At 36.0% G+C, this 24,023-nt stretch overlaps 1 protein-coding gene across 1 annotated transcript in view; it reads left to right on the forward strand.

The window, feature by feature from the left end:
• Positions 1-5,750: 5,750 nt before the first annotated feature.
• LOC133323608 (phosphofurin acidic cluster sorting protein 1-like) overlaps positions 5,751-24,023 on the forward strand; it is a gene marked incomplete at its 3' end in the record, with an annotated part of 105,077 nt that continues 86,804 nt past the window's right edge. The window contains exon 1 of the mRNA XM_061532524.1: positions 5,751-6,135. Coding sequence (XP_061388508.1) covers positions 5,783-6,135 — 353 coding nt within the window. The remainder of the gene's footprint in view (positions 6,136-24,023) is intronic.

Here is a 24,023-nt window from a genome sequence, read left to right on the forward strand (position 1 = left end):
CCATGTTTTTGCTGACGCGAAGTCAATCAACCTCGTACGCCTGTTACAGTCCTTGAAGAAATTCACACCTCATATAGGCCTTGAAAAATCCACGCTTCTTATAGGCCTTGAAAAAATATTCTTTAAATAATCCACGCCTCTTATAGGCCTTGAAAAATTATTTCTTAAATAAACCGCCCCTCTTATGATCTTGTAAAATTAATTTCCCGGAAATTTATTTTTCATTAAGACTCCTTTATACCGGTTAAAATAATAAATCACATTGGCAACTCTAATCAGTTCATTCTACTTGTATTTTTCCCATTTGTTTTCCTTTTGTTTATGTTTTATATTCCCAAAGCGCGATTCTCATTTGTTCTCTCCCATCTCTAACTGTTACTAACATTGATGAATTCTCATTCTCCTTTTTCCCGTATGGGGTGATGTTTCTCGGCTTGCAAAAAAAAAAAAAAAAAAAAAAAACCCCACCATCTGTTGTTCTCTTTCTCTCTTTGTTATATCGATATCTATCTCTGTACTGTGAAGTTTTACAAAAACAAATAGAACAAAGCCGGGGAGAGATTCTTTGAATGTTGTGGTTGTTGTTGTTGTTTTGCAAATTGACGTCGATTATGGGGCAAGCTTTGGTTTTGGTTTAAATTGAGAAGAGCAGTTTTTATGCATACCAACATATATATGTCGGTGTTTGCTTCGTTCTGTTATGGATGTGTATCCACGCAGCCGAGCAACAGACAGAGACCCCAACCTGACACAAAACAAAAACAAATTATAGCCAGTCAAAAAAAAAAAAAAAAACTACAGCGCCCCAACCAAACATCCATTCAACCATTGAGATACGACGACGACGCCGTCGACAACAACGACAAATATCTCCCACACGTTTCGTGTTACGAACATCAAACAAACAGCTCCAATGTCTGTCTATGTGGTGGCACACACAACAGTAACGTGTCGGCAAAGGTAGCATTAACGCGCAATTGAGAATTGTAGGTCGCCGTTGTCGCTATTCGCTACCACTCTAGATTTTTTGCAATAATTTCTGTTTTTTTTTGTTCTTGTCTTTTTGCGGAAATACACACCAATATTTTTCGTTTTGCAAAAAGAAAATATTTTTTCTTTAAAAGAGGAGAAAAAATGTATGTGCTGGAAAAGGAATTTATTTAAAAATTCTTTAACAAATTATACACAAATTTGCAAACAAACAAAAATGTATGTACGTATGTATTCATGTTGTGTGTTTTTGTGTGTGAAAACCAATAAATTTCAGTAACGACCAAATGATTCATAATTATGCTGCCTTCTAGGCATTTAATGGCTGTTGCTATCTATCTATCCATCGTCTGTGTGTGTATGTTTGCTGTGGTTAAAGTTCCATTAATGAACGAACAAAAAAAGAAAACTTGCGATTTCTTTTGAAGAGGGGCACGTTTTTTGTTTGTGTGTCGGTTAAAACAAAAAAAAAAATATATATATATATATTAAAAGTGTTAAACGCAAATATACATTACCTACATTAACATTTATGAATTTTTGTTGTTGTGTTCTGATAGTGGTTAGAAACCGCTAAAGCGCCAATAGCTACAACAACAAAGTAAATACATGAATAAATGTATGTATGCGTATTACCACAGTGTATAACTATTTTTTTTACCTCTAGGGTCAGAATATATGTTCTATATTATTTCGACCGTAAGCAAAAAATATTATTTTTCCATAGTTAAAATTTTGAGAAATTATTCATATTTCGGTGAAAATCAAAATCCGAAGAGGTGTACACACGAAGTGCTCGAAAAAATATTCTATAAAAATCTACGCCTTCTGGGCAACTCGTAAAAATATTCTTTTGAAAAATCCACGCCTTCTGGACTTCTTTAAAAAAACCCTCTGTGGGTCCCTGAATAAGTATTCTTAAAAAAATTAAAATTCTCTGTGGGTACTAGAAAAATATTCTTTAAAAAATCCCCGCCTCTGTGGGTCCCTGAAAAGGTATTCTTTAAAAAATTCAAAATCCTCAGGGGGTCCCTGAAAAGGTATTCTTTAAAAAATTCAAAATCCTCAGTGGGTACTTGAAAAATATTCTTTAAAAAATCTACGCCTTCTGGGCAACTCGTAAAAATATTCTTTTGAAAAATCCACGCCTTCTGGACTTCTTTAAAAAAATATTATTTAAAAACCCTCTGTGTGTCCCTGAATAAGTATTCTTAAAAAAATCAAAATTTTCTGTGGGTACTAGAAAAATATTCTTTTAAAAAATCCCCGCCTCTGTGGGTCCCTGAAAAGGTATCTTTAAAAAATGCAAAATCCTACGGGGGTCCCTGAAAAGATATTCTTTAAAAATGCAAAATCCTCAGGGGGTCCCTGAAAAGATATTCTTTAAAAAATTCAAAATCCTCAGTGGGTACTTGAAAAATATTCTTTAAAAAATCCACGCCTCTCTGGTGGTCTTTTGAAAAATAATCTCTGAAAAATCCACGCCTCCGGTCCTTTGAAAAATATCTTCTAGAAAAGCCACGCCTCTGTTCGTCCTTTGAAAAATATTCTCTAAAAAATCCACGCCTCTCTAGGTCTTTTGAACAAAATATTTCAAAAATCCACGCATATCTTGACCATATGGAAATATATTTGAAAAATTCCTTTAAAAAATGTAAATCCACACCTCTGTTGCCCTTTGAAAATATATATATATATATATATATATAGTGATCCCAAATCCATGTTTCAGGATTCCAACTCTATCGGTTCAAATTGTACCAAATTTAGTACACAGTAGTACGAATTTATAAAACCTCCTTACCACAAACCTACGCCCCCATAGTGATCCTAAAGTTTCAGGATTCCAACTCTATCGGTTCACCCACTATTCAAATTGTACCAAATTTAGTACACAATAGTACCAATTTCCAAACCTTCATATAAAACCCAATCATACACCCCACACTGATCCTAAATCCAATTTTCAGGATTCCAACTCTATCGGTTCATCCAATATTCAAATTGTAACAAATTTAGTACACATTAGTACAATTTTTCTAAAACTTCCTACATAACCCAACCCTACACCCCCACAGTGATTCAAAATCTAAATTTCAGGGTTCCAATTCTATCAGTTCACTCACAATTCAAATTGTACCAATTTTAGTACACATTTGTACAATTTTCTAAAACTTCCTACATATCTCCATCTTACACCTCAACAATTAGCCTGACTCCAAATTTCATGATTCTAGCTCTACTGGTTCACCTAAAATTCAAATTGTACCAAATTTAGTACCCAGTATTAATTTCTTAAACTGAATCCTGACCCCAATCCTACTCCTATACAGTGTTCCTGACTCGAAATTTTATTGTTTCCGCTCTATCGGTTCACCGAAATCTACACTCTGACGATAATGTTAATTTCAAATTTCAGGATCCCAGCTCGATTTGTATCTCAAAATTAAATTTGTACCAAATATAGTAACATATAGTACTTTTCGTACACACGCTTTCAAAGCAATCTCCTTAGCCCTAATTCGCAACCCTAATTCGCTTTTCAAATTTCAAGTTTTTAGCTCTATTTATTCACAGGCTACGAAATTGTACCAAAATTAGTACATTGATGAATCGTTAAATCACAGTCAGTCAATCACTTTACTCTTTTATTAGTATGGATATCCACGAATATTTTACAAAATCTACGAATGTTGGTCCTTAAAAAATCCACGCCCCTGTTGGTCCTTTGAAGAAATATTCTTTAAAAAGTTCATGACTCTCTTTTGGTTCTGAAAAAATATTCCTTAACAAATCAACGCCTATGGATCCCTTGGAAAAATATTCTTTAGATCTCTCGTTGCTCCTTTTCGTTCCTTTTTGTTTTTACAAATAATCTCTTGTGTTTTCTTTTCTAATTTTACACCCGCTTAGAAAATCAACAACCATTAACTACTGCGACCTTAAAGTTTAATTCAACAAATCCAGAATTCCTGGAAATTTCAATTAAATCCAGTACATATTTTGTTGAGTTCATCCTCTCCCCCAAATAACATGCAAATGGCATCCTTGTTCTATACATACATATTTAAATATGTATGTTTAATTTATGTTTATATATGTATATGGGTGTTCGCACTTGCCGATTCTATTGTTGGGGGGCACAGACAGTTTACAACACTCTCAATCCATGCAAGCGCCCGCCACCAAGCACCACCCTATCATCTGCCCATCAATGTTGTGGATTTCTCTCCTTTTGGGTTCGTGTTGGATGTCGGTCGACTGTTAGAGCGCTCTCCGGCTCTCTCACTCTCAATTTATGTTATGTTCATTGAGAAACAAATATTTGGTCGGTCGGTGGTCGGTCGGTCTTGTGACGATGACAACGAAGAGTTATCATTCAGTACTATTACGACGGTGGCAAGTATAAACGGCACAAATTTACGACGACGGCATTAATTCAGTGGCACGCCCTTGTATTCTATTTGTTTGTTATAATTTATTTTTTTTTGACAAAGTGCAACAATAGCAGCAGTGACGGTGGCAGTTATAGTAGCGCTGGGTGCACGGACATATCTGCCCCAAGTAACTGAGTGTTGTGTTTGTTGTGTTTTGCCGAGAGTAAATATAAAGGGTGTGCTTGTGTGTGTGTGTGTGAGTGCGGGTGTGTGTTTGCTGTTGATAACTTGCAATTTATTGTGTTGCTTTTGAATGACAACAACAATAACAATGTAATAAATAAACAAATATATAATTTTTAATAATACAATAAAATAATAAGTTGACAACAAGATTTTTTTTTAATAATTTATTTTTAAGTGAAAAATTTTACCATAATTTGTGTGTATTCTGTTTTTTATTCTGAAAATTGTTTTTCTTTCTTTTTTCCTTCCCCTCTTCTTTAGATTTGCAAAATAAAAAAAAAAAGAAAATACCATTGAATAGTGCGCTGAATGTGTATAAGTAAAAATAAAGAAATAACAAGAAGAAAAAGAAAATAAAATAAATTGGTGTCAAGAAGAAGCATTTGTCTTCCAATAAGAAAACCAACAACAAAGCGATTTGCAGAACAAAAACAAAAAATATATATAATGAAAAAAATCATTTAAATCTCATCTCATAATGATGGGGATATGTGAAATATGCCAACATCAACAACAACTGCAACTACAACAAAGACAGCAACAAAAACAACAACGACAATGTCTTCTCTATATTCTGTGAAACAACAACAACATACTACATGTTCTTTTGATTGTGAAATAAACCGCGAAATCTCCAAGAGCATTAAATAAATCCCACTGGGAGTGAAGCAAGCGAGAGAGAGTGTGTGTTTGTGTGTAATTCATTGTTTTGTTTTGAGTGTAGGTTATTTGCTGTTCTGAGAGGGCAAAGCAACATAACCACCAGCAAGAACATCATTATTATCACATTAACAGAGAGAGAAAGAAGGAGAGAGAGAGCACCATTACTGTGTTTTTTGTATTTACTACTACGGCTCTCCCAATTAAAGCTCTCTGTTGTTATGCCTCCCAACTAACTCCCCCAAAACGGTAAACAACTACAACTGAGCAACAACAACTACAAGCATAACATAACATTTGGCGTGTCATATCGTGTTTTACCCAAACAACATCCATTGCAAAGTGTCGCCTGTTGTCTTTCTTGTTCTTTGTTGACAGAAAGAAGAAAAAAAAATACTCTCGTGTTCGTAGAACAAAAAACTAAATAAAATTACTCCATAAAACAAAGAAAGTGCAGCAATAACACAAACAAAAATTAATAATAAAAAAAACAGCAAAAAACCGCACAAATGAAAATGGTTGATAAGTCATCAAAATTAGATAAATATAGCGCCAATATGAATGCTTCTACATCAGCGGCGGCAGCTGCCGCTGCAGCTGTCGGTGGCGGCAGCAGTGGATCTGCGGTTGTTGGTCTCAGTAGCGGCGGTGGTCATAGTGGTTCGAATATATCCACCGGTTATTATTATCATACCATGCAGCAACAACAACAGCAACAGTATCAACAATTGCAACAACAGCAGCATCATACTAGCAGTAGTACTAGCAGCCATCAACATCATCAGAACGGTCAAAAACCAGTTCCAATGAAATTATTTGCCGCTTGGGAAGTGGATCGTACACCACCGAATTGTATACCAAGGTAAGTGGAACTCAAATAATTTAAATTCGGATATTGTGAATCACCGATAAAAAAGAAGTGAAAGGAGGGAACAAAAGAAAAGTGTGGTAGAAAATGTAGAGAGAATTAAAAATATCCCTTGTGGGCATTCAACCTCACATGTCGCAAAGGTCGATTTATAAGCGGGCGTATGAGTAATATTATATAAAGATTTCCGTACTCATACAACCCATGGTACGCTCGATACATATTCTTGATCAGAATAAAATCCAATGTCGATTTACCAGTACCGCACCATATTCCGTATTTTAAAGGTAGCTTTTTAATTTGAAGTGACTGTGACTGGCCTGATTTTCGATACAGCTCCCTCATAAAGATCCCCCCTCATTTTCGGAATTTTTAAGATTTTAGCCGCATTTTCTGTTGAAGTGGCGGTAATTTGGCATTCTGGATTCTCGGAGGATGGAATACTTATTTTCATGATTTGACTTATCCCACATATAAAATTTTCTAACCATTTCTGGTGTTATGAAGATTTTTGCTGCCACCAACATAGCTATAATTTGATATTCCGATTCCTTAGAGATCCTCATATAAAGGTCCTGCTCTATTCTGGGTATATGGAACAAACAAGTTTAATTTTGATATCGTGAATTACCGGTAAAAAGTGAAAGGAAGGAACAAAAGAAAAGTGTGCTAGAAAATGTGGAGAGAATTAAAAATATCCCTTGTGGACATTCAACCCCACATGTCCAAAGGTCGATTTATAAGCGGGCGTATGAGTACCGCACCATATTCGGTATTTTAAAGGTCGCTTTTTAATTTAAAGTGACTGTAAGTTGGTATTCCCGGAGGCTATGCAGAATATTATCAATATAGGTTAATGGTTTGAAGTATCTCTAATGTAAAATTTCCGGTCCATTTTCAATATTTTCAAGGCAATTTCCCACAAATATTCGGATTTGCTACATTTTCTTGTACTTAGTCATTCCAGCTCCATAGTTCCCATATGATGGCCTGATTTTCGATACAGCTCCCTCATTTTCGGAATTTTTAAGATTTTAGCTCATTTTCTATTGAAATGGCTGTAATTTGGCATTCTGCATTCTCGGAGGGTGGAATAACTTTTTTCATGATTTGACTTATCCCACATATAAAATAATTTGGTATTCCGGGTCCTTAGGGATCCTCATATAAAGGTCCTGCTCTATTCTCGGTATATTGAAGGTTGTAGCCTCATTTTCACCATTGAAGTGGGTGTAATTTGTCATTCCGGGATCTTGAAACCCCACGATGTTTTGTTAAGGATAACCTTCATCCTCAAAGTGTAAATATTTTATATGGTTTATAATCCGGCATGGTCATTGGACCTAACTTTTTTTGAAAATGAAGTTGGATTGGGGCTACGTATATGTTTTGAGCGGATTATGATCCGACGGGGCCATTAGGCCTTACTTTTTCGAAAATTAGATTAGATCGGACTAGGTTTTACACCAGCAATGAAATCATTGTTCTTTCGCGGAGTTGATTATATGTGTTCTTGAACAGGAGTTGATTATAATTACCCATCGATATCTTCTGGAAACCAGTTATAAATTGACGTATGAGTAATTTAATATGTACGTGTATTACGTAACTCATACAACACAGTGGACGCTCTATTTTTCTTCTGAATATAAATTATCTACCCTCCACCTTAAAGCTAACGAACATACTTATAATTTGATACGATCAAAAATGTGCCCCCATCGAAATGCCAGTATTAGATTTCAAGTATCTTTGGACCAAATTTGTTTCCGACAATTTGTAGTCGGTTTGAGGGCGCACTATGGTGGCGCGCGATTACTCTCGAAAGTAAGTAACCGAGTTGATACAAACTTAAATCAAATTTGAAGAAAGAGAATGTCAATGTCTACCAAAAATCTGTCATATCCAATGATGAATCCCATCGATCTACCCCTTATCCAAAAGTACGGTGCCCAAGATCACCTGGCTATGTCGGAGTCGTTGTATAGGTGGATGTTTTTATATTTGTGCTGATGTTGAGATTCCTTGAAGACAATCGGAATTTTAAATAAGTCTTAATAGAAGACATGAACTGTTTTATCGACTAACCATATTGCAAAGTTCTTAAAGCGTAGCCAAATATCTAACGTTATAACTCTGATTTTTATTCATAAACTATTCACAAAAAAATTAGAATAGCTCTGCTGAAACTTTTATAAAATACTCATAAAAACTACGCATAAACAATTCTTCAACAAATTCACACCTAAAATATTGCAGAAGAGCAGTTAAAAACAATTTTATAGACGAGCTGAAGGTCTTTAGCTCTGTTGGACCTTTTATTAAATATTAATAAATAAATCCTCATCGATAATTCGCATGAACCAGCTGGTCTTTAAACTCTCGGTTTGAGTTGGTCCTTTTGAAGAATATTCTCTAAAAATTGGTCCTTTGAAAAAATTGGTTGGTCCTTTAATGCATCTAAAATATTCTATAAAAATCGTAAATTATATCAGAACTTTTTATATTCTATTTAAAACTTTAACCATACATTACCTTAATACCATTAACTAAGCTGGCACTAAATGAATACGAATTTCTCAACAAATGTTGTGGCACAGAACCAACCAAGCCAAAACACACACAGACACGTATCCATTCAAATCCAATCCACCCAAACATTTTAAACATGAAACAAGTTTAGGTTTAGAAGAATAAAAAAAAAATAAATGATACAAAAAACAAAACACAAACGACACAGACGGATAAAAGCCGGATTATCTTTAAAGCCTGACAGATGCACACAAAGAGTACATTTGTATGTGTGTGTGTGAGTATGAATGTGTTCGGACCGTTTTAGGCCGTATTTAACACTACAAAGTGTTATTTAACTGTCTCCATTGTTTCGGTAATGTTTTTTGTGTGCGCTTATTCTCAAACAGAAACCGAAACTGACAGCCAAACAACAACAATAACTGCAACAACTGAGAGATGAATTCATAAATCTTTTCATGAATTAGATCATTTGCTGGTGATTGAAATGTCTGTTGTTGTAGCACATGTTGTTGTTGTTCTTGTTTCTTATGATTTTAATTAATTCGCAATAAATAAAAAAACAACAACAAATATGAAAACATGACACATACAAGTATGTGTCATATGGTATGTAATGTGTGTGTGTTTGTTTTTTGTTTGCGGTTGGTGTACGTCTGGTTAATATTGTCATTGAGACAGTTCTAAAAAAAGTACACGCGGAGAAAAAAACCGTAAAAAACTGAAAGTAAATATGTCTGTAAAATAGTACCCAATAACCGCAATATGACTTTAAAATTAAATATTTTTTTTCTTACAGAAAATATTATTTGAGATAAGGTCTAAGGGTGGGAGATAAGTGAGGTTCTGATGAGTGGAAGGGTAGATTTTATAAGAGAATTGAAGACAAGGGATTTTTTATATACTTGCTGAAGGGACTTGGATTCCTTATAGACTCCAGGTCAATGGCGAAAGCCTTATAAGCGGATTGACGATAAGTGAACATATACAGGGTGAGATGAAAAAACTGCAACCATCTTCAGACTGCTATTATTTCTAAGCCACTCATCCGAAAGCTTTTAAAATTTTTCCAGTGACAGCTCACTATATTGTTTACAAGCGTACAAAAGCATTTTGGTAAGAATTTTCCAGAAAAAAACTATTCGTGATGGAACTGAAAGAAAATAGACTGAAAAGAGCTAAAGAGCATGGCCGAAAGTGGTGAACTGCCGAATTTGGTTTTCTTCGTTGAGAAAACATTCGTTTGTAAACAAACAAAATCATCGTGTTTACTTGCCAAAGAGGTCAGCTGAAAATGTGAATCTTCGGTTGGCCACCAAAACTCAAGCGCCGGCCATGGTGATGGTGTGGGCCGCCATAACAGTCGATGGTAGCTCTTCGCTCGTATTACTCAGAATAAATTCTGAATATTATCGCAAAAATATTCTGGAGGGTGTATTAAAGCCTTGGACACGCAAATATTTTGGCCGCAGACCTTGGACGTTCCAACAGGACCATCATGAGTGCAATGGTGGATGCGCCACCCAATAATGGTAAAATGAGGTTCCTCGCTTCATTTCCAGTTCACAATGGCCACCAACATCTCCTGATACCAATCCGTTGGACTATTGTGTCTGGAGTATTTTGGAAAGCAAGGTTGACACTAAAAAATACCAAAGCGTCGATCATCTCAAGCAAGCGGTTCGCCGGGAATGGGCCAAAATACCGCAGTGCAACAATCGGGCAGAGTGTGATGGTTTCATTGGCGGTTTGAAGGCCATAATTCGCGCCAAAGGTGACCAATTCGAACAAATTTAAACTTATTCTAAAATTTGACGCTATTTCCGACATTTTTGCTTTCATCAAATAACATTTAAAAAAAGTGTAAAAATTATGGCGCTTGACTTTGTTGCAGTTTTTTATGTCACTCTGTATAGAGAAGTTTAAATTCAAGGGGCCGTTATAGAAGATCTGAAAGTCATGAAATTTGTTGTTATTGGATTTTGGTGCCTATAATTACTTTATTTGACATGTAAATTTAAATTTGGAGCATACCTTTTGAATATTCGACTACGAGAGCTTATGAAGCATTAAGTCGCAAGTTCTACTCATTTCATTTTACAAAGCCTCAAGGCAAAATTCTAATAATTCCAATACAAATCCATAACCGAATTAATATTTCATGAAATTAGTAATTGTACATTGGATGTGCAAATAGGGATCGTATGAGTACTGGCATAAACCATACACAATGGGCTACGAAAGTAAACATGTTTCATGGAATCTTTGGGTGCGTATGAGTAGCGACATCAATCATACGGAGGGAGGAGATGATTATATGTTATAGAAGATATGAAGGTCATGAACTTTTTATGGACGAGCTAAAGACCAAGGAATCTTTATAGACGTGGAATCTGATGGCCAGGAATTCTATATTGACGACTATAGCATAGAACCTTTATAGAATTTAAGACGAACTTAAGGCCATTGAGTCTATATAGAGGAATTTAAACGGCAGAAATTCTTTATAGATGAACCGAATGTCAGGAGTGTTTTGAAGAAGGGAGTCTTTATATAGAAGAGCTGAGGTGTGTGGGACATTTATAAACCAGCCGAAGGTCAGGGAGTTTGCATAAACGAGCTGAAGTTCAGAGAATATTCACAGAAGAGCAGAGTTCCGAGAAGTTTTCATACATAAACGAACTTAAGAGTTTGTAGACCCTCTGCTGAAGAGCAGGTTGAGTCATAGATGAGCTGAAGGGAGTCTTCATATAGGAAATGAAGGAAATCCTTACAGATGATCTGAAGGAAAAGTAGTCTTTATTGATGAGCTGAAGGCCTGAATGTCTTTATAGAAAGCTGAAGGCATGAAAGTCTTTAAAAACAAGCTGAAGGCCAATCAAATGTGTATAGTGGAGCTGACGGCCAGAATGTCTTTATTGACGAACTGAGAGTATTCATAGAAGAGCTGAAGTCCAAGAAGTCTTTATACAATAACTGGCGAGCAGGTGGAGTCATAGACGAGCAGAATGGTGGGAGCGGAAATAAATCCTTAAAATGAGTCCTGAAAGTCTGAAGGACATGGAGTATTTATAGATGAGCTGAAGAGCAGGGATTCCTTAAAGATGAGCAAGGGTCAAGGTAGTCTTCATAGGCGATCTTAAAGCCTGACAGTCTTAACAGAACAGCTGAAGGTCAGAAGGATTTTAAAGATGAGCGGAAGTCCAGGTATTCTTTGTACATGCACTGAAGTCTTGAGATTCTTTATAGACCAACTAAAGGCACGATAGCATTTACAGATGTACTGAATTCCCTCTCTTTATAGAGGTGGTGTGGGGCAGGGAATCCCCACTTCAGTTCGAAGGCAGGGAGTTCTTATAGACCAACTGAAGATCTGGAATAAAGACTTCCTGGTTAAGATGAAGGGAGTCTTTAGAGACAAGCTAAATGCTAGCAAAGCATTGTAGAGCGTTAAGTCTTTCTAGACGAACAGAAGGCTGGGGATCGTTTATAGACGTTCTCAAGTCCCATGATTTTCCAATAACGAACTGAGAAATATTTAATAAGCAGGCTAAAGACAAGAGGATCTTTGTAGGCCGAGAAAAATACATTACAGAGATTTTTTAGAAACAAACTGAGGGCTACGGAAACTTTGTAGGCCAGTGAGTCCTGAGAGACAAACTGATGGCTGGTGAGCCTTTTTAGAAATTCTGAAGTCCCAAGATTCTCCAATAACCGAGAGAGATTTTATAAGCGAGCTAAAGACAAGCGAATTTTTGTAGATTAACGGGAGACCGAGAAAAATACATTATAGACCTTTTCTCTAGGTAGAACATCGTCCAAATATCCCCTATATACAGAATACCTTTCAGAATTTCTCAAGTCCTTTCAGTGGATCTATATAGATGGAGAAACTATCTGATGTCCGGAGGTCTTCAGTATACAAAAAACCTCATGGAATAAATTAAAGCTAAATGAGATAGTTTACAGATTTCCAGTTGTCTTCTATTATATTTAGAAAATACGTCCAGAATAAATCTATAGCCAGAAGAAGTCGTCCACAAATGAAAGGGACCATGAAGGGTATTTTTTCATGCACTCAAACCAATTGTAGAAGGAAATGTTTCCACTCCGATTAATGGGGACATCTTCTAACCTTTTTTCCAATGCTCCAACAGCATCTTCTGGACACACATATTAGAAAACATCAATTTCTCTTCATGTGCGGATATATAAAATGAAGTCATTAGGTACTAGGTCATGGCTGAACTTAGGATTATCCGTCGATTTCATGCAATATCGGATGTATACTGTTGCAATACAAGGGTGCGTCTATCGCATGGTAAGTCATATGACGATCTTGCCACATTCCAAAGGTTCGCTATAAATAGCAGATCTTCAAGAGGGCCACAATATAGGAATTTGTATTGGTATTTCGTTGTAAGAAATATTCCCACTGAGGCTCCTTGAACAAATGTTCTTTTAAAAATCCACGGTCGATAAAAAAAATATTATTTAAAAAATCCACGCCTCTGTGGGTCTTTAAAAAATGTTGTTTAAAAATCCACGCCTCTGTGGGTCTTTGAAGGAATATTCTTTACAAATCCACGCCTCTGTGGGCCTTAAAAAATATTCTTTAAAAATCCACGCCTCTGTGGGTCCTTGAAAAAATTGTGTACACAATTTAAGCCTCGGAAAAATACACTTTAAAAATTCAATAGTCCGGCTATAGAATACCTCGTTCATAACTTCGTGAGAAGGTCACCATTCTATAAGTCTGATATATATAGAATTACTTCTTTTGGTCTCTTATATAGTTTAGACATCAAATTTTCTATAGACTCCATAAGTACACTTTTACCTGTCTTTTATAGAGCATTCTGTCACTCTTTAATATCTTCTATAGCCCTTCTCCTTATCGAGGGCAGAAAATCGGTTATACTTCTTCTCAAGATCTAATATTTTTTGTAGAATACTTATCCACGCAAATCTTTTGTTTATTATCATAGCACCGAACACAACAAAGCTATCAAATACAATATTATGGACATTCTTGACGTGACAGCATCTGAAAATAATAATTTTGAAAAGTATATCCCTTCAATCTACTTCTGCTTGTTCTTCTTCTTCCACTTTTTAGACGCTGTCATTTTGTTTATATTGCATATTTAAGTCAACATTTTCAGTTGGCTTTCAGTGTAAACGCTTAAATAAGACAACAACGTCTATTGCTGCTGTTGTTGGTATTGGCATTGTTTTTGTTCGTCAGTCATAACAAAATAAACAAAAAGTTCAATATTGAAAACCGCACATGTGGCCACTTGTGTTGTCATTCAAAATCATCAACAATGAAATATATATTTATATTAGATGGGTAATATAAATATATAGGCAGTGGGACCCAGAGAAATAGAGATCTTAAAATTATGGGTAATATTTTACTAACAACCATATTCGTTCCGCAACAATTTTCTACAAGTGGATTGTCTCTAACGTAGATTTCAATTGTTGATATCGTCCATGCGACTTATTATATCCCACTGTATGTGTATAGGGTATACATCTACATTTCCTATATGTAAAATACTATATTTATTTTGTTATTATAATAAAAATAAATTTGTACTTGATTTAATTTAATATTCAACATGTTTGCATAGTTTATCGGCCACCACCACCATCACCAACAGTGTAGTCCATCAATCTCTGTGTTCGCCTGACCAAACACCCGTTCATCGTACGTACATATCTATGCATAAATAATTCCTAAACAAAATAAATTCACTTATTTATCTATCACTTGCAGGATGGTTTTATTTTGTTTTCCTAGTCATTCATTCTCTACAATATTTTAGCAAGCATATAAAATCACAGTGTTACGAGAAAGGAAATATGTGATATATGAATATCAGCCAGAAGATTTTTATCTTTAACAAAATATATTCTTTAGAAAATCTACGCCTCTGTGGATCATTGAAAAATTTTCTTTAAAAAATCCTGGCCTATTGAGGTCTTTGAAAAAATATTCTTTAAAAAATCGAAGTTCCTGCGGGTCTTTGAAAAAATATTCTTTTAAAAATCGAGGCTTCTGTGGGTCTTTGAAAAAATATTCTTGAAAAAATCGAGGCTTCTGCGGGTCTTTGATTTTTTAAATCCTCGCCTCTGTAGGTCCTTTGAAAAATATTCTTTAAAAAATCCACGCTTCTTTGCAATAGAAGACCTCGGTCAATAGAAGACCTCTGGAAAGTCTTCTGTCCATATAAGACCTCTGGAAAGTTTTCTGTCCATAGAAGACCTCTAGAAGTTCTTCTGTCCATAGAAGACCTCTAGAAGGTCTTCTTTCCATAGAAGACCTCTAGAAGGTCTTCTGTCCATAGAAGACCTCTAGAAGGTCTTCTGTCCATAGGAAACCTCTAGAAGGTCTTCTGTCCATAGAAGACCTCTAGAAGGTCTTCTGTCCATAGAAGACCTCTAGAAGGTATTCTGTCCATAGAAGACCTCTAGAAGGTCTTCTTTCCATAGAAGAAGGCCTTCTGACTGTAGAAGACCTCTAGAATGTAATATGTCTATAGAATACCTCTAGAAGGTCTGGTGTCCATAGAAAACCTCTAGAAGGTCTTCTGTCCATAGAAGACCTCTAGGAGGCCTTCTTTCCATAGAAGACCTCTAGAAAGTCTTCTTTCCATAGAAGACCTCTAGAAGGTCTTCTTTCCATAGAAGACCTCTAGAAAGTCTTCTTTCCATAGAAGACCTCTAGAAGGTCTTCTGTCCATAGAAGACCTCTAGAAGGTCTTCTGTCTCTAGAATACCTTTAAATGGACTTCTGTCTATAGAAGATCTTTAGAAGACCTTCTGTAAGCCTCTAAAAGGTCTTGTGTCTGTAGAAAACCTTTGAAAAGCCTTCTATATACAGAGGAGTTAAAAAAGTTGTCTGTTTATATATCTCTGGAATGCCTCTAGGAGGTATATATTCTCAATATTTTATTAAGCCCCACCACTGTTCCCCACAACACCATTCGTCCGCATTTGTTTTCAGCAGTCATTCATTTTCGTTCTGTTCCGCCATCATATATAAATAAGAATTGATTTGCTAGATTTTGCACAGCAATGTTGCAACCAAAAACACAACAACAACAGCAGCAACAAAGAACAAATGTACGTTCCGAACAATTCTCATGTCATCATAAATATTTACGAGGTCTAAGAACATGTGAATGCTGTGTTTTTTTCCTTCGTTATTTTGGGTAGATTTCCTCTTCGTCATCGGATCGGCCGGCACGGTAGGTAGGTAGATAGGTACATAGCTGCCGCAGTTCATTCTTGTTGAACAGCACAACATGTGCGGTGATGTAGGGATTTGCTTGCAACAAACATTTATTTGTATTCCCATAGCAAAAACACACACACCCGTCATTTTTATTCAACCATATACGGACGGCGGCTACTGCCCAGAAAACAAAATCTGATGTTGATGCTAGACGACAGACTTTGTGCCCAAAAAGTTCAAGGTCTATTTAAATATATGTGCTGTTTTTTTTGGTACGGCGATGTTGTCGTAATTCTCATATCATCTAATACATATATACATGTAGTAAGAGATGAGAGAGTGTATGTGAGATGCTGTGTACATATCTATCTGTCGTAAACAAAAAACAACGACCCAAATTGGCAATGTCTTCTAATAAAAGTGTGACAATGGATGATGTAGCCTACTCCCCCAGCATCTTCCTCCCGCAAGCTTCAACTTTAAATGCCATCCTCATAATACACAAGTTCAAAAGTTTTTCGCACAATCTTTCCTCACATATGAGGGAGAGTGCCACAGAGAGCTGGAGGTGGGAGAGGTAAAAGCAAAGTTTCATTTTTTTTGGCAAAATTATGTGACAAGTTTTCTTCTCGAGTGTGTGTGTTGATGTTTTTCTTGTTGTCGTTGTTGGCGTGCCAAACAAATAAATGTTAAACGTCACTTTCTGCCGGTTATAAATCGGTTTGTCTATAAATATTTGTTAAGATTTGCGTACAATATGTTCATCAATTATTATTTGGGTTTCCTTGCAGAAGAGTGGGGTAGGATATGTGAGAGTAGTGGTGTATATTTACTTTCCGGCCAATTTGTTGCCTTTCCTTCAAAGTATATCATTTGAAGGAACTTGTGTATCCATCTTCGTCCTCTCATTGCCATTCAGAGAGGATTTTAGTTTTGAAAGTTTTTTTGTGTTTGATTTTCTTTTTTTGTTTCTATGTGTTGTTCTTTGATAGTTGTACCTTTTGTTCAATTTAATTATAATTCTCCATGTATCAGCATTCATCGTGTCATTGATAAATTAGATGATACTCTCCGAATAGTAATGCCTATACCTACAATGATGCCTATGGACGGACGGAACGGTATCATTGTCTACTCAACGAACAACTGACATTTTGGATCAATCTATCAAATTGATGTAAGACATGGAGGATGTTAGGCGGCGTAATCTAAACAGCATAGAATGAAGGATTAGAAGAGGAGACCTGTTGAATATTTCTTATAATGGATTTTAACCGTTGATTGATGGCTTCTACTGGTAACAATAGCGTTTTGGTGATTACAGCGAAGGTTTCTATTTTTATTTCTTCGGTTATTTGGCTACTGGGGGTGGTATATTCTTTGATATGTAGGAAAATTTGTCCTCAATGAATTAACTATTTTTCACCCTAAAATTCGCTTGTCTGACAAATCTTTTTTCTGAATGGTACCATTATAGCTCTCCAAAGCAGGACCTCTGGAAGGTCTTCTGTCTAATAAAGGCTTTAGAATATATTCGATCTATATAAGACATTTTTGGTGGTTATCCGTATAAGACCACCAGAAGATGCTTTCAGTCTTTAGAAGATCATTCGTAGGACCTCTGGTATGTCCTCTGATCCTTTTTAAACGTGGCTTAAGGGCAGCGAGCTTTTGTAAACGAATTAAATGTCAGGCGTCTTTATTGACCTGAATTGACCCGGGAGTCTTCATAGACGACCTGTAAGCCAGTCGTTTTTATAGCTGAAGTTCACAGGAAGATTTTATGTTCGAGCTGAAGACCAGGGAATCTTTATAAGCGAGCTGAAGTTGAGGGAGTTCTTGTAGACCATGCAAAACCCTAGGAACTATTTTAAGCTAAAGGGCGGGCAGAATCTATAGGCGATCTGAAGAGAGTTTGTTCAGAACTATATTCGGTTTATATAAGATATGACTTCTGTTCCTTCTAAAACGTAACTAAAGCGCACCGAGAATTTATAGAAGTACTGAAAACGTTCTGTAGGAGTGATTGGGAAAGTATGACTTTATTGGCAAAGTTGAAAACGAGGGTGCCTTTATGTGCGAACTGAAGGCTAGGAAACCTTTACAGACAAGCTGAAGGTCACAGAGTCTTTATAGACAAGTTGAATACCAGGAAGTTCAGAAGGTCTTCTGTCTTTACAAGATCTTGACTTCAGCTTCTTTCTTTACAGAAAACGTGAAGTGCAGGGAGAGTTTATGGACCAGATGAAGTCTAGGGAGTCTTTATAGACGAGTTGAAGTCCTTATAGTTTTTATGGACTAGTAAAATGCCAGACGTCTTTATGGAGTATCTGAAGGTCAGAGAGTCTTTATAGGCGAGATGAAAGCCAATTAGCCTTTATTGGCCATCTGAAGACAGATAATTTTTATAGGTGAGCCGAAATCAGATTTTTATAGACTAGTTGAAGTCCAGGGATTCTGAAGTCTTCATAGGTGAACTGAAGAGAGTCTTTTACCAAATAAATGAAATAATTTCGTTTTTTGTGTGGTACTCAGAACCATTTTTAAAAGCAAAAAATGTAGTCATTATACACTAGCAGAAAGGAACTGAATGGAGTTTTTAGGTATGAGATATAGGGAGTCCATAGACGAGCAGAAGGTAGTCTAGAACGAACTCAAGTGTATCTTAATCGACGAAGTGAATCTAGTATTTATCGGTAAGCTATATCAAATCTCTATGGACTGAGCTGAATCGAGGCTTTATAGACGAGCTCTAGGGAGTCTTTACAGAAGAGCCGAAGGGAGTATTTTAGGCGTGCTGAAGGCCAGCAGTCTTAGCAATAAATGCTACAGGCCAGGAAATCTTTATGGACAATCTGAAAACTAAGGAATCTTTGTAGGAGAGTATGTACTTATATACGAGGTGAAGTCCAGAGATTCGTATTTAGCTGAGAGCGGGAGAGTTTTTTATTGACGATCTAAAGACAAAATAACTTTGTGTTAAAACAATAAACACCCATGAGAAGTCCTTAAAAACAGAAATCGTTCCAGGAGTTCTGTGTATATAAAATATCATCAAAATTTCTATAGAAGATTTCATATTCAGAGATATAAAAGTCTTTTACAGAAGAAATGGTCAGAACTTCTATTTATAAACGATACTCTTGGGTCCTCTAAATATCTCTATCGATAAAGGAAAAACTTCTCAACAATAACTCTTAAGGTTTTCGAGCTCCTGATGCAATTTGATGGAGTTCCGTCTATTTTTTCAAACCTATACTAATAAGCAAATATACGACGTTGTTGATCGTTCTGCTTGTGTTCATTTGTTAACTTTTTTATCTACAAATTGGTATTCTATAGAGAACCTATATCTTCTATGGAAAACCGTTTACCTCTAGAAGGTATTTTGTCAATGAACCTTGTCTGCCTATAGATTCTGCAAGATTTTCGGTCTGTAGAGGGACTCTGTAAGGTTACCTATATATAAGACCTCTTGAAAATCTTCTGTGTACATAAAATTTCTGGATGGAAGTCAATATGATTTTTCGAGTTTATATATTACTCTGAACCTTATAAAATCTAGGACCCAAGTAAAAAGACCCAACATTCTTTTTTTCATATCAGACTTGGAATTACATTATCGTGCGAAGTGATTCCAAATCATAATATCATAATTTTTTTTAAAGAAGATCCGAAGGTATTTTTCATAGAAGAGCATGTATTGCACTTTCTGAAATCCTATGAAATATAATTTGCTTTCAAAAAAATAAATAAATAAAATAATCTATATTCTACATCTAAATTGTTTGCATCATCAAAAGAAGCATTCGAAGTGTTAATTAATTACTTCTGATAATTATGACTCACTACAGATGACGTCATATAGTACTTCCAATTTAATAATTTTTAACACTGTCTGTTCCTCGCTTAGCAATTAGCTTCACAATTCTTAATTTTTTTGCTTTGCCAATATTTTATTTCTGCACAAAATTATTAAAATAATATCATATATCATCCATGGATCGATCTTTCATATATACCCATTTTTTTGTTTGATCATTAATATTGTTGAAGTGTTAATTTTTCTTCATACAACGTCAAACAGACAATAAATCAATTGGTGAATGCAAAACAACACTCCGTACCGTTACGGTTGATGAGCACTTCTTCGGTGAACCCATTTCACATTTACAATTTGTGTGCTTTTCTTTATCTCTTCTATCTTTTATCTATTTTATGACCCACAATGAATTATTATTTGCTTTAATTATTGTTGTTCAGATACTCAGATACTCTCTGTGCAGCAACTTGATGACAAATGTTGTTTTTTTCATTATTTGGTTTGTCAAGTGGTAGTGCTTTCAGTTTGTTTGACTTTATTTTGCCTTTGTCTGGATTAACTTCCATGTGCTGTTGTTCTTATTCATTCTCTTATCTAAATAATATAGCGTGAAATGTCATTGAAGCTGAAAGTCGCCTTAAACTTCAAAATCGTACAGGTTGCTTTGTCAGGTTTGTTTTGGGCACAGTGCTTTGAAATGGGATTTCATTTAAGAAAAGAAAAACATATTCATAAGATGACGAGGTCTGAAGACGAGTTGAAGGTCTTCCTTATGACCAAAAGGTCATCTTCATAAAAGTCCAGAAGGTCTTCCTCATAGAAGACCAGAAGGTATTCTTCATAGATGACCAAAACGTCTTTTTAATAGAATGCCAAAGGTCTTATTTATAGATGGGAAGAAGGTCTTCTTCATAGGAGACCAGAAGGTCTTCTTCATAGAAGAACAGAAGGTCTTCTTCATAGAAGACCAGAAGGTCTTCTTCACAGAAGACCAGAAGGTCTTCTTCATAGAAGACCAAAAGGTCTTCTTCATAGAAGAGCTGATGAAGGTCTTCTTCATAGAAGAGCTGATGAAGGTCTTCTTCATAGAAGAGCTGATGAAGGTCTTCTTCATAGAAGAGCTGATGACGTTCTTCTTCATAGAAGAGCTGATGAAGGTCTTCTTCATAGAAGAGCTGATGACGTTCTTCTTCATAGAAGAGCTGATGAAGGTCTTCTTCATAGAAGAGCTGATGACGTTCTTCTTCATAGAAGAGCTGATGACGTTCTTCTTCATAGAAGAGCTGATGACGTTCTTCTTCATAGAAGAGCTGATGAAGGTCTTCTTCATAGAAGAGCTGATGAAGGTCTTCTTCATAGAAGAGCTGATGAAGGTCTTCTTCATAGAAGAGCTGATGAAGGTGTTCTTCATAGAAGAGCTGATGAAGGTCTTCTTCATAGAAGAGCTGATGAAGGTCTTCTTCATAGAAGAACTGATGAAGGTCTTCTTCATAGAAGAGCTGATGAAGGTCTTCTTCATAGAAGAACTGATGAAGGTCTTCTTCATAGAAGAGCTGATGAAGGTCTTCTTCATAGAAGAGCTGATGAAGGTCTTCTTCATAGAAGAGCTGATGAAGGTCTTCTTCATAGAAGAGCTGATGAAGGTCTTCTTCATAGAAGAGCTGATGAAGGTCTTCTTCATAGAAGAGCTGATGAAGGTCTTCTTCATAGAAGAGCTGATGAAGGTCTTCTTCATAGAAGAGCTGATGAAGGTCTTCTTCATAGAAGAGCTGATGAAGGTCTTCTTCAAAGAAGAGCTGATGAAGGTCTTCTTCATAGAAGAGCTGATGAAGGTCTTCTTCATAGAAGAGATGATGAAGGTCTTCTTCATAAAAGAGCTGATGAAGGTCTTCTTCATAAAAGAGCTGATGAAGGTCTTCTTCATAGAAGAGCTGATGAAGGTCTTCTTCATAGAAGACCAAAAGGTCTTCTTCATAGAAGACCAGAAGGTCTCCTTCATAGAAGAGCTGATGAAGGTCTTCTTCATAGAAAACCAGAAGGTCTTCTTCATAGAAGACCAGAAGGTCTTCTTCATAGAAGACCAAAAGATCTTCTTCATAGAAGAGCTGATGAAGGTCTTCTTCATAGAAGAGCTGATGAAGGTCTTCTTCATAGAAGAGCGGATGAAGGTCTTCTTCATAGAAGAGCTGATGAAGGTCTTCTTCATAGAAGAGCTGATGAAGGTCTTCTTCATAGATGAGCTGATGAAGGTCTTCTTCATAGAAGAGCTGATGAAGGTCTTCTTCATAGAAGAGCTCTGTTCATCCTTTGAAAAATATTCTTTAAAAAATCCACGCCTCTCTGTTCATCCTTTGAAAAATATTCTTTAAAAAATCCACGCCTCTCTGTTCATCCTTTGAAAAATATTCTCTGTTCATCCTTTGAAAAATATTCTTTATAAAATTCACGCCTCTGTTAGTCCTTTGAAAAATATTCTTTAAAAAATTCACGCCTCTGTTGGTGGGTCCTTTGAAAAATATTCTTTAACAAAATCCAAATCTAAATCCTGAAACCTAATATTCCTTCCATAGAAAATTAAGGGGGTGTCCTATAGTGGGCCAAATAAAAAGGTTTCCTCTTTGTGGTTCTTACCCTCCATCTGTCTTGCTATTCCTGATAACTTTCAAATGTCTTTTCATATTTTGGACGACATGAGTTTGTGTGTATGTGTCCGTACTCTTCGTATCTTATCTTCAGATAAAATTAATAGTGTTATACAGAAGTTACTATAAATGACAATTTCCTTATCTTCTTAACGAATTGATTGGCTTCGGTCAACCGAACACACAACTACTAAGGGTTGAATGATGAAAATGATGAATCATTCCGGAAGGAGAGGGGTGTGTTTGGCGTTGTTATGAAATAATGTTGCCAATTTGGTGACTTAGATATACCCACCCACCCTCAACCTTCCCCAAGCAAACTGGCAATGTGTCATACATAGTCTGGAGATGTATTTTTATTATTTTTTTAATTTTGTATGTTTTGTTTTTATCTTTTTTTCAATTTTTTTATATATTTATACCCTACACAACTATGTTGTCAGGGTATTATAGCTTTGTGCAGCCCCAAATGTTTGTAACGCCGCGAAATATTGGTCCTAGACCCACCTTTAAGTATACCGATCGTCATATCTCGACTAGCTGAGTCGATCTAGACATGTGTGTCCGTCCGTCCGTCCGTCCGTCCGTCTGTCCATTATAATTTGTAAACACGATACAGGCCACAGTTATGGACCAATCTTCACGAAATTTGCATGTAGGATGGGTTCTGGCCAATGAAGACCCCTATTGTTTTTGGAAAAGATCGGTTAATATTTAGGGGATGAAATGGACCAAATACTAAATTTTTGTCGGTTTTTCTGGTCGCTCCAGAGGCCGCAATTATGGCCCAAACTCCGCGAATTTTTGCATGGAGAAGGGGATCGGGTCAGAGAATAAGCGTGCATGTTTTGATAAAGATCGGTCAATATTTAGCGGGTCAAATGGACCCTGACTTTTGTGTGAAAAATGACAAAATTTGTATTCTATGGCATATATATTTACTCCTGGAGGATGTAGACCCTAGGAGTTGATAACATATCCAAGAGGAGTGGTTGACCTTTAAATTGATACCAAATATAGTGATGTATCTACTCAGATGTGGGAGTTATAGTCAAATATTTACATGTGCTTACGTATTCAGATATTATTTAGTAATCCATTACCACATTAAAGGGAGAAATATCGCGCTGATGGCTTTGAAATTTTTCATGAAGTTCCAGTTATGGTCAAGAACAACGCCTACAATTTTCGGTGATGATCAGATTAAAATTTTGGGATGAAATGGACCGAAAACATAATTTTTTGTGTGTTTTCGAGTAGAGTATAATCCGAAAATCACAACACACCCACCGTGAAGGTAATCTGGACAAGTAATTAGAAGGACTGTACAAGAGGGGGCTGTACAAGAGGGGGCATATATCAGGAAATATTACTCAGACTCGGAATAAACATCCTCAGAAAGTTAGAGTTCGTGGTAGTTGTGTAGGGTATCGTATGGTCGGCCCCGTCCGACTATACTGCTCCGCTCACTGGTTTTTATTTTATTTTTTTTTCTCATTTTTGTGTCTTTGTTAAATATTTCCTTCAACAAATTTTTGTGGAATGTCGTCGTCGCCTTGATTTGTTTTGTTTTTCTCCTTGCAATTAATGCCATCCAAAAATAAAAAAATCTGAAATTTAATCAAAAAATAATTGAGAA

Source organism: Musca vetustissima, unplaced genomic scaffold (genome assembly GCF_032173495.1).
Source record: "Musca vetustissima isolate MV318-11 ecotype Yass unplaced genomic scaffold, APGP_CSIRO_Mvet_v1 utg36902, whole genome shotgun sequence".
Lineage (NCBI taxonomy): Eukaryota > Metazoa > Arthropoda > Insecta > Diptera > Muscidae > Musca > Musca vetustissima.